At 51.2% G+C, this 11,536-nt stretch overlaps 1 protein-coding gene across 1 annotated transcript in view; it reads left to right on the forward strand.

Annotated features, from left to right (window-relative positions):
• The window catches only part of cdh15 (cadherin 15, type 1, M-cadherin (myotubule)), a 98,237-nt gene extending 91,737 nt beyond the window's left edge, over positions 1–6,500 (forward strand). The window contains exons 11-14 of the mRNA XM_063067533.1: positions 135–374; positions 841–977; positions 4,658–4,825; positions 5,706–6,500. Of these exons, the coding sequence (XP_062923603.1) occupies positions 135–374; positions 841–977; positions 4,658–4,825; positions 5,706–5,906 (746 nt within the window). The 3' untranslated portion in view covers positions 5,907–6,500. The remainder of the gene's footprint in view (positions 1–134; positions 375–840; positions 978–4,657; positions 4,826–5,705) is intronic.
• The last annotated feature ends 5,036 nt before the right edge of the window (positions 6,501–11,536 follow it).

The raw sequence follows: 11,536 nt of genomic DNA on the forward strand, positions 1-11,536 counted from the left end.
AGCTCACTCCCAGGTTTGGGTTCAGAGTTTCATCAGCGAGAGTTTCCACCTAGCAACAGCAGCACCTCTCCCCTGTCGGAGTGCCGGGAATCACTGAGGGAATATCCCTCGTTGTCATTGCTGTTTCTCCACAGACACCCATGCCAGGCTGGGAATGCACTGGGACGTTTCTGAAGGGACTTACAGTGTGCTGATTCAAGTCAGTGACTCTGGAGAGCCACGGATGAGCCAGGAGCACAGCCTGAATGTGACAGTATGTCGCTGCGCCGGCGATGAGGAGTGTTCGCCAGGAGCAGCTGCTATGCTTGGATCCCGTGTGGGCCTGAGTTTTGGGGCCTGGATGGTGATTCTCAGCAGCGTCCTGCTCTTATTGTGTGAGTATCACCTCGCTCATCTTCCCCCATCTCGCTCTCATTATACCAGATATCTTCCCTCTCCACTCTGTAGTCTCGACTCGAAGCATTGATACTTTCTCTGTACTCACAGATGCTGTTTGACCTGCTGAGCTCCTCCAGTAGTTTGCATTATTGCTCCATCAATAGTCTGTTGTAGCAGTTTTTACTTTTCCAGGCTGGTGGGATTGCCCATGGACTGTATCCTGCTGCCTTCCTATTGGTAAATCTTTGTCAATGTATCCACAGTGTTGTAGGGGTGAAAGGGCAGGCCAACTCTGAGTAGAGACATGATCTTACTTGAGGTGGGAGAAACAAGGCAGCTTCATGTCCTGGAGCCTGGTTGTGGATCAGAGGGCTGCCGCGATGGGAGCCTTCCTCAGACCACCTATCACTGCTGGTCCATCCTGGTCATAGTGTTGACGTCTCTCCTTTCTCACACTTCCAGTTCTTATCCTGCTGGTGGTGGTCACAGACTGGCTTCACCGGCAACTCCATCGCAAGGGACTCCTGACGCTGTCTGAAGATGATATCCGGGACAATATTTTGAACTACGATGAACAGGGAGGAGGAGAGGAAGATCAGGTTAGTGGACAGTTCCAACACGCCACAGTCCGGTATCCACGGTCATTACCCAGTATGACCCGTGAGTTACTGAACACATCAATTAGTAAAACTCTCAGGTAGGTCAATGTCAGTGACATCCCTGAACTCATAAATGAAAGTGTGGAACAGTGGCTGAGGAGAAAAATGATTTCAAACCCCCCCCCACCCCCTTCCCCATTTACAGGAGCAGGAAATGCCTTCAAGCCCCTGCAACCCACTACACCATTGAAACATCCAACCACATCATTTCAGCTCCTGCCTGATGCTGAAGAAAGAAACACGGCCCAAAATGTTGACTCTTTATTCCTGTCCATTAATGATGCCTGACCTGCTGAGTTCCTGCACCATTTCCATGTGCCGCTGCTCTAGTTCCCCGTTCTCCAACTACTCCCCCCCCCCGCCCCGCCCGTGGCCTTGGAACATATCTAGTGACTCTTCTGGTCTCTGAGCACAGAATTCCAAAGATTCCCCTCATTCCTGTCTGAAATTACATCAGCATAGATGCCCTCTGTCATCAGCTCTGAATCTAACAATGAAGTCATCCCTCAGTTTTCAGACTTCTTTGTCCTAACACTCCCTTTCGAGGAATGCAGAACACCACCACAATGAGGGGCCACCATAAACAGGGGGGTTAAGATAAGAGATAAGGTCAGTGGTAACAGGCTTTCCCCCAGGGTAGGGGAAACCAAAACTAGGGGGACATAGATTTAGGGTGGGAGCGGAAAGATTGAAAGTGGGTCTGAGGAGCAACAATTCCACACTCAGGATAGTGAATATAGGAAACAAGCTGCCACAGGAAGTGTTTGAGGCAGGTCAATGAGAAGCCCTTGGATGGGTGCAAGAAGCAGAGGGCTTGAAGGGCTGTGGAGTGAACGCAGGAAATTAGACTAGCTGGGTGGCCGCCATGGTTGGCATGAACCCATTGGGTTAAGGGCCTGTCTGCAAAGTATCTCTATGACTCTATAAACCCTCCCATAGAAAGAGACGAGAAACATCTGCAGCACTGACAAATCCTCCAAACTGTTAAAGCCCATTTTCCTCACCACAATGGCCACTGATCTGCCTCACAAGACACCCTGTGACCCAGTGATTCCTGTGACCTGGTAAAGACAAATCCCTGTGACTCAGTGATTCTTGTGACCTGGTAAACACAAATCCCTGTGACTCAGTGATTCCTGTGACCTGGTAAAGACAAATCCCTGTGACCCAGTGATTCCTGTGACCTGGTAAAGACAAATCCCTGTGACTCAGTGATTCTTGTGACCTGGTAAACACAAATCCCTGTGACACAGTGATTCCTGTGACCTGGTAAACACAAATCCCTGTGACTCAGTGATTCCTGTGACCTGGTAAAGACAAATCCCTGTGACCCAGCGATTCCTGTGAACTTGGTAAAGTTCCATCACTCTGACCCAGTGATTCCTGTGAACTTGCTAAAGTTTCATCCCTGTAACCCAGTGATTCCTGTGAACTTGGTCTTTCAATCCCTGTGACCCAGTGATTCCTGTGACCTGGTAAACACAAATCCCTGTGACTCAGTGATTCCTGTGACCTGATAAAGACAAATCCCTGTGACCCAGCGATTCCTGTGAACTTGGTAAAGTTCCATCACTCTGACCCAGTGATTCCTGTGAACTTGCTAAAGTTTCATCCCTGTAACCCAGTAATTCCTGTGAACTTGGTCTTTCAATCCCTGTGACCCAGTGATTCCTGTGACCTGGTAAAGACAAATCCCTGTGACCCAGCGATTCCTGTGAACTTGGTAAAGTTCCATCACTCTGACCCAGTGATTCCTGTGAACTTGCTAAAGTTTCATCCCTGTAACCCAGTGATTCCTGTGAACTTGGTCTTTCAATCCCTGTGACCCAGTGATTCCTGTGAACTTGGTAAAGTTCCATCCCTGTGACCCAGTGATTCCTGTGAACTTGGTTGTTCCATCCCTGTGACCCAGTGATTCCTGAGAACTTGGTCAAGTTCCATCCCTGTGACCCAGTGATTCCTGAGAACTTGGTAAAGTTCCATCCCTGTGACTCAGTGATTCCTGTGAACTTGGTAAAGTTCCATCCCTCTGACCCAGCAATTCCTGAGAACTTGGTAAAGTTCAATCCCTCTGACCCAGTGATTCCTGTGAACTTGGTCAATTCCCATCATTGCATGGACCTCAATCCTGAGAACAAACTTGCTCTTTGCAAGTTCACGTGGAGCCTTATCTTTTTATTTCGCTCATTGACTACCCACGCCCAACAAATGCATGCAGGCTTTTTATGATCATTCTTATCCAAGTTCTTGCTAATTTTGTGTCTGCTCATTGTTTCTAGAATATTCCCACTGCTGAGGTTAAATTGACTTCTTTCATTTACTGAATTAATCTCTGCAGGCTTTCACTCTGGGTAGTGGGTAGGGATAAATCTTCCAGTTCCCAGGCACCTCCCCTGAATCTGGATTTGGATATCTGGGAAAATGTTGAGTCTGAGGAGGGGTATTGGAAAGAGACAGGGACCGAGGGAGAGAGAGAGGAGGAAACAGGGAGTTCAGAGAGAGGATGATAATGAGGTACTTTTAGTAACAGTACCAAATACTCCATGATCTTGTGTATATTGAAGACCGAGGAAAAGTGAACTCGTAAATTCTGCGTCTCTGGTGGAACTATTTCTCATCACCTATCCTCTTCCTGATCAACTGTAGTTCTAATGAAGTGTGATTGGCCTAAAACGTTAACTCTGATTTCTCCCCACAGATGCAACCCAAAACTTGCTTTATAAAAGTGAAACAGGAAACAGTATCAGTATTCAGATGGTCAGGCCAGCTGGTGGCGTAGTGGCATCAGCGCCAGACTTTGGAGCAAAGGCCGCCGAGTTCGAATCCAGCCAGCTCCCTTGCACGCTTTCCATCCGTGCTGGGTTGAGCGTCGAGCTAGCAACTCAGCCTCATAAAAAAAATAAGAAAGCCTGCTAAGAAAAAATACCGTCATGACGGCGTCCTGATGACTCCACTTGGAGTTAAGGGCTTAAAATAAAAATAAAAAATACTCAGATTGTCAGGCTGCAACTGCGGAAAAGCAGATAACATTTCAGTCTAGACCATAAGACATAAGAGCAGAATTAGGCCATTTGGCCCATCGTGTCTGCTCTGCCATTCCATCATAGCTGATTTATTATCCCTCTCAATCCCATTCTCCTGTCTCCTCCCTCTCTTGATGTCCTTACTAATTAAGAACCCGTCAGCCTCTGGTATAAATATATCCAATGGCTTGGTCTCCACATCCATCTGTGACAACAAATTCCACAGATTCACCAACCTCTGACTAAAGAAATTCTAAATACTAAAGGGACCTCCCTCTACTCTGAGGTTGTACCCTCTGGTCCAAGACTTGATCCACTTTAGGAAACACCGTCTTCATGTTCATTCTAGACTTTTCAATATTCAATAGGTTTCAATGAGACCCCTCCCCCATTCCTTTCATTCAGACTCGTGCTGATTAGAAGGTTGCTCCACTGAAACGCATGTATTAATTACGCCTGATGTAACTGATGTCTGAACACTGAGCCAGGAGTTCCCTGGGTATGATTCCGTGTGCCGGGGGAGCTACAGAGGGATACAGGTTTCCTGTGAACACAGTGTTAGCAGTGCAGCCTCTAGTAACTGTTGGTCCCTCCTAGGATGCCTATAACATCGACCAGTTGAGAAACCTGGATGAAATTCTGCCCCAGTCCCCAAGCAGAGGAAAGGAACCGATCAGAAGAGATGCTCCCTTCACTTACGGGCAGGCTCGCTATCCCAGGAAGCCTCCGACTGACCCGTATAACATTGCAGACTTCATCAATGAGGTGGGTGACCCTGTGGCCCAATCGGTAGGGCTGAGTTACTTTCTACAAGCTGTAGATACACCAGCTCCGGAGGAATCTCCATTGTTCCATCAAGAAAGAAATCTTCTCAGCCGAAATTAAGGAATTTATTCCAATTAAAGTATTCAGACCGTGTAGCACTGCTCAGATCCGCGTATGACTAGGTGTTCCTGCATACCACTGTTTCAGACCCGTGTATCATTCCAGTCCACGTATCACCAGGTGTTCCAACATTTCACTGCACCAGCTGGTGTATCACTGCACCAGTCCACGTATTATCACATCTGACCCGTGTATCACTGCACCAGTCCACATATTATCACATCTGACCCGTGTATCACTGCACCAGTCCACGTATTATCACATCAGACCCATGTATCACTGCACCAGTCCACGTATTATCACATCTGACCCGTGTATCACTGCACCAGTCCACGTATTATCACATCTGACCCGTGTATCACTGCACCAGTCCACGTATTATCACATCTGACCCGTGTATCACTGCACCAGTCCACGTATTATCACATCTGACCCGTGTATCACTGCACCAGTCCACGTATTATCACATCTGACCCGTGTATCACTGCACCAGTCCACGTATTATCACATCAGACCCATGTATCACTGCACCAGTCCTGTATGTCGCTCTGCGTGGTCTCACATGTCACCCCACCAGTCTTGCATATCACCAGGTGTTCCTGCACATCACTGTATCAGACCCCTGTACCAGTCCTGCATGTCATCTGTGTAGTCTCGCGTATCACTCCGCTGATCCTTCGTATCGCACTGCCAGTCCACTGGAGCTGTGCGTTGCTCTGGGCTCTGCTCTTGCGCTCACCAACACCTCTGTTTTGTGCAGGGACTGGATGCAGCTGACAATGACCCAAATGCGCCTCCATACGACACAGCACTGATCTATGACTACGAAGGCGAGGGCTCTCTGGCTGACACATTGAGCTCCATCACATCCCGGGCCTCGGACTCTGACCAGGATTATGACTACCTTAGTGACTGGGGCCCTCGGTTCAAGAAACTGGCGGACATGTATGGTGGTGTTTAGCTCAGAGCCTCAGACCCACTGAGATACACAAAACCACCAAAACACAAACCTACCAAGAAACACAGACCCACCGAGAACCACAGACCCAGACTCACTGAGAATCACAGACCCAGACCACACCAAGAACCACAGACCCAAGACCACTGGGGAACACAGACACAGCCCCACAGCCACAGAGAAACAGGGTCCCCAGACCACACTGCTCCTTGGGCACTAAGTAACAGTGTTGTCGGCAACACAAATGTCATGCCTTTCCAAGTCGCTACTTTTCCGATGCTTCCGCTCTGATAACACGTGCCCTCCCTCCAACACGGGACCAGGTCGAAAGGGATGTCAGTGGGCAGAAATCTGCGATCACCGGGACCTCTGCGGCAGGGAGAGATGAGTGAGGGGGTAGGTGGCAGTAAGAGAGACTGGAACAGCGTGGACGGAGAGAGAGAAACAGTGAACAGGGTGTCAGAGACGGATTCCGAGCAGAGAGGGAGGAAGATCAAAAGCAATTTAGTAAGTTGTTGAGGCTGGTAGAGCACAACGGCTGAGGGAGTGACTGCAGGTTAGAAGGTATGTGGTTCACGCCTGCGGATCAGAGTGTGGGTGTGGAGTTCAGTGTGTGGGTGAGGGGTTCAGTGTGTGGGTGAGGGGTTCAGTGTGTGAGATGTGGGGTTCAGTGTGTGGGTGTGGGGTTCAGTGTGTGGGTGTGGAGTTCAGTGTGTGGGATGTGGGGTTCAGTGTGTGAGATGTGGGGTTCAGTGTGTGAGATGTGGGGTTCAGTGTGTGGGTGAGGGGTTCAGTGTGTGGGTGTGGAGTTCAGTGTGTGGGTGTGGGGTTCAGTGTGTGGATGTGGGGTTCAGTGTGTGGGTGAGGGGTTCAGTGTGTGAGATGTGGGGTTCAGTGTGGGATGTGGGGTTCAGTGTGTGAGATGTGGGGTTCAGTGTGTGGGATGTGGGGTTCAGTGTGTGGGTGTGGGGTTCAGTGTGTGGGTGTGGGGTTCAGTGTGTGGATGTGGGGTTCAGTGTGTGGGATGTGGGGTTCAGTGTGTGGGTGTGGGGTTCAGTGTGTGGGTGTGGGGTTCAGTGTGGATGTGGGGTTCAGTGTGTGAATTTGGGGTTCAGTATGTGAGATGTTGGTTCAGTGTGTGAGATGTGGGGTTCAGTGTGCGGGTGTGGGGTTCAGTGTGTGAGATATGGGGTTCAGTGTGTGGGTGAGGGGTTCAGTGTGTGAGACGAGAGGTTCCGTGTGTGCGACGTGGGGTTCAGTGTGTGAGATGTGGAGTTCAGTGTGTGGGTGTGGGGTTCAGTGTGTGGGATGAGGGGTTCCGTGTGTGAGATGTGGGGTTCAGTGTGTGAGGTGTGGGGTTCAGTGTGTGGGTGTGGGGTTCAGTGTGTGAGATGAGGGGTTCAGTGTGTGGGTGTGGGGTTCAGTGTGTGAGATGTGGGGTTCAGTGTGTGGGTGTGGGGTTCCGTTTGTGAGTTGTGGGGTTCAGTGTGTGAGATGAGGGGTTCCGTGTATGAGATGTGGGGTTCAGTGTGTGAGTGTGGGGTTCAGTGTGTGAGGTGTGGGGTCCAGTGTGTGCGACGTGGGGTTCAGTGTGTGAGTTGTGGGGTTCAGTGTGTGAGATGAGGGGTTCAGTGTGTGAGGTGTGGGGTTCAGTGTGTAGGATGTGGGGTTCAGTGTGTGGGTGTGGGGTTCACTGTGTGAGTTGTGGGGTTCAGTGTGTGGGTGTGGGGTTCAGTGTGTGAGTGTGGGGTTCCCACGGGTCCAGTGTGTGCGACGTGGGGTTCAGTGTGTGAGTTGTGGGGTTCAGTGTGTGAGATGAGGGGTTCAGTGTGTGAGGTGTGGGGTTCAGTGTGTAGGATGTGGGGTTCAGTGTGTGGGTGTGGGGTTCACTGTGTGAGTTGTGGGGTTCAGTGTGTGGGTGTGGGGTTCAGTGTGTGAGTGTGGGGTTCAATGTGTGGGATGTGGGGTACAGTGTGTGGGTGTGGGGTTCAGTGTGTGAGATGAGGGGTTCCGTGTGTGCGACGTGGGGTTCAGTGTGTGAGATGTGGAGTTCGGTGTGTGGGTGTGGGGTTCAGTATGTGGGATGAGGGGTTCAGTCTGTGAGGTGTGGGGTTCAGTGTGTGAGATGTGGGGATCAGTGTGTGGGATGAGGGGTTCAGTGTGTGAGATGCGGGGTTCAGTGTGTGAGATGCGGGGTTCAGTGTGTGGGATGAGGGGTTCAGTGTGTGAGATGAGGGGTTCAGTGTGTGAGATGAGGGGTTCAGTGTGTGGGTGTGGGGTTCAGTGTGTGGGTGTGGGGTTCAGTGTGTGGGAGTGGGGTTCAGTGTGTGGGATGTGGGGTTCAGTGTGCGTGTGTGGTGTTCAGTGTGTGGGATGTGGGGTTCAGTGTGTGGGTGAGGGGTTCAGTGTGTGAGATGTGGGGTTCAGTGTGCGGGTGTAGGGTTCAGTGTGTGGGATGTGGGGTTCAGTGTGTGGATGTGGGGTTCAGTGTGTGAGATGAGGGGTTCAGTGTGTGGGTGTGGGGTTCAGGGTCTGAGTTGTGGGGTTCAGTGTGTGAGTGTGGGGTTCAGTGTGTGAGATGTGGGGTTCAGTGTGTGGGTGTGGGGTTCAGTGTGTGAGTGTGGGGTTCAGTGTGTGAGGTGTGGGGTTCAGTGTGTGAGATTGTGGTTCAGTGTGTGGGTGTGGGGTTCAGTGTGTGAGATGTGGGGTTCAGTGTGTGGGTGTGGGGTTTAGTGTGTGGGATGAGGGGTCCAGTGTGTGAGATGTGGGGTTCAGTGTGTTGATGTGGGATTCAGTGTGAGCGTGTGGGGTTCAATGTGTGGGATGTGGGTTTCAGTGTGTTGGATGTGGGGTTCAGTATGTGTATGTGGGGTTCAGTGTGTGGGATGTGGGGTTCAGTGTGTGGGATGTGGGGTTCAGTGTGCGGGTGTAGGGTTCAGTGTGTGGGTGTGGGGTTCAGTGTGTGGGTGTGGAGTTCAGTGTGTGAGATGTGGGGTTCAGTGTGTGGGTGTGGGGTTCAGTGTGTGGGAGTGGGGTTCAGTGTGTGGGATGTGGGGTTCAGTGTGCGTGTGTGGTGTTCAGTGTGTGGGATGTGGGGTTCAGTGTGTGGGTGTGGGGTTCAGTGTGTGGATGTGGGGTTCAGTGTGCGGGTGTGGGGTTCAGTGTGTGGGATGTGGGGTTCAGTGTGTGGGTGTGAGGTTCAGTGTGTGAGATGTGGGGTTCAGTGTGCGGGTGTGGGGTTCAGTGTGCGGGTGTGGGGTTCAGTGTGCGTGTGTGGTGTTCAGTGTGTGGGATGTGGGGTTCAGTGTGTGAGATGTGGGGTTCAGTGTGCGGGTGTGGGGTTCAGTGTGTGAGATGTGGGGTTCAGTGTGTGGGATGTGGGATTCAGTGTGTGGATGTGGGGTTCAGTGTGTGAGTTGTGGGGTCCAGTGTGTTGGATGAGGTGTCCAGTGTGTGAGATGTGGGGTTCAGTGTGTGAGTGTGGGGTTCAATGTGTGGGATGTGGGGTTCAGTGTGTGGAAGTGGGGTTCAGTATGTGGATGTGGGGTTCTGTGTGTGAATGTGGGGTTCAGTGTGTGGGATGTGGGGTTCAGTGTGTGGGTGTGGGGTTCAGTGTGTAAGATGTGGGTTCAGTGTGCGGGTGTAGGGTTCAGTGTGTGGGTGTGGGGTTCAGTGTGTGGGTGTGGAGTTCAGTGTGTGAGATGTGGGGTTCAGTGTGTGGGTGTGGGGTTCAGTGTGTGGGATGTGGGGTTCAGTGTGCGGGTGTAGGGTTCAGTGTGTGGGTGTGGGGTTCAGTGTGTGGGTGTGGAGTTCAGTGTGTGAGATGTGGGGTTCAGTGTGTGAGTGTGGGGTTCAATGTGTGGGATGTGGGGTTCAGTGTGTGGAAGTGGGGTTCAGTATGTGGATGTGGGGTTCTGTGTGTGAATGTGGGGTTCAGTGTGTGGGATGTGGGGTTCAGTGTGTGGGTGTGGGGTTCAGTGTGTAAGATGTGGGTTCAGTGTGCGGGTGTAGGGTTCAGTGTGTGGGTGTGGGGTTCAGTGTGTGGGTGTGGAGTTCAGTGTGTGAGATGTGGGGTTCAGTGTGTGGGTGTGGGGTTCAGTGTGTGGGATGTGGGGTTCAGTGTGCGGGTGTAGGGTTCAGTGTGTGGGTGTGGGGTTCAGTGTGTGGGTGTGGAGTTCAGTGTGTGAGATGTGGGGTTCAGTGTGTGGGTGTGGAGTTCAGTGTGTGAGATGTGGGGTTCAGTGTGTGGGTGTGGGGTTCAGTGTGTGGGAGTGGGGTTCAGTGTGCGGGATGTGGGGTTCAGTGTGCGTGTGTGGTGTTCAGTGTGTGGGATGTGGGGTTCAGTGTGTGGGTGTGGGGTTCAGTGTGTGGATGTGGGGTTCAGTGTGCGGGTGTGGGGTTCAGTGTGTGGGATGTGGGTTCAGTGTGTGGGTGTGGGGTTCAGTGTGCGGGTGTGGGGTTCAGTGTGTGGGATGTGGGGTTCAGTGTGTGGGTGTGAGGTTCAGTGTGTGAGATGTGGGGTTCAGTGTGCGGGTGTGGGGTTCAGTGTGCGTGTGTGGTGTTCAGTGTGTGGGATGTGGGGTTCAGTGTGTGAGATGTGGGGTTCAGTGTGCGGGTGTGGGGTTCAGTGTGTGAGATGTGGGGTTCAGTGTGCGTGTGTGGTGTTCAGTGTGCGGGTGTGGGTTTCAGTGTGTGAGGTGTGGGGTTCAGTGTGTGGGTGTGGGGTTCAGTGTGTGAGTTGTGGGGTTCAGTTTGTGAGTTATGGGGTTCAGTGTGTGAGTTGTGGGGTTCAGTGTGCGAGATATGGGGTGTAGGGTGTCGGGGCCAGAGTGCAGTAAATGCTGGCTTGCCACAAGGAGCAGTCACCTCAGGCAAAAATTCAACTGTGTGTCAGCAGCCTTCTGATCCTGGTTCCCTGTCACTGACTGCTCCAAATCACATCGGGATTCGCTGGGCAATCGGAGGTTCGGGCAGGATCTGTGGATGGAGGAGAACCATCTTAGCCCATCACTGCAACTGCGATTGAGTCACTAACTCTGCTGCCACGATGCTGTCTGACCTCCGGAAGTCTGCCAGCGCTGGCAACGGCTTCGTTCAGTTCCTTCAAGGGGAAAGGGTGGCCATGCCGGGTCGTTATTCCCTGCAGCATAGGAGAGCACGGGGTGACCTCGTAGTTTATAACATCAGGAGGGGTTATGATAAGGTGGTTGGTGATAGTCTTTTCCCCAGGGTTGGAGAGTTCAAAACTAGGGGGAATGGAGGACTGGAAACGAGGGGTTAAGACATCCAAAGCTGTCAGAAAATAGTGACTAGTCCTGAGGATTGGGAGCAGTTTGGAATTCAGCAAAAGATTCAGAAAGCAAAGAATAAACATGCAAGGAAAATAAAATAATTGCAAAACCTTCTACAAGTCTGTATATAGACAAAACAAAACAGTGACGACAAACATAGTTCTCCTACAGTCAGGAGCAGGAGGTCTGTGATAGGGAATAAAGAAACAGCACAGTTTTAGCTCCAGAAAGGGCACAGAATGTGAAGGAACAACAACTGAAGAAAAGGAAGAATTAAAGGGAAATGGTATTAATGAGTAAGTAAACCGAAAGAAATGAATGGCATTGAAAGATGATAAATCC

This window comes from Mobula hypostoma, chromosome 14 (assembly GCF_963921235.1).
Source record: "Mobula hypostoma chromosome 14, sMobHyp1.1, whole genome shotgun sequence".
Taxonomy (NCBI): Eukaryota; Metazoa; Chordata; class Chondrichthyes; order Myliobatiformes; family Myliobatidae; genus Mobula; species Mobula hypostoma.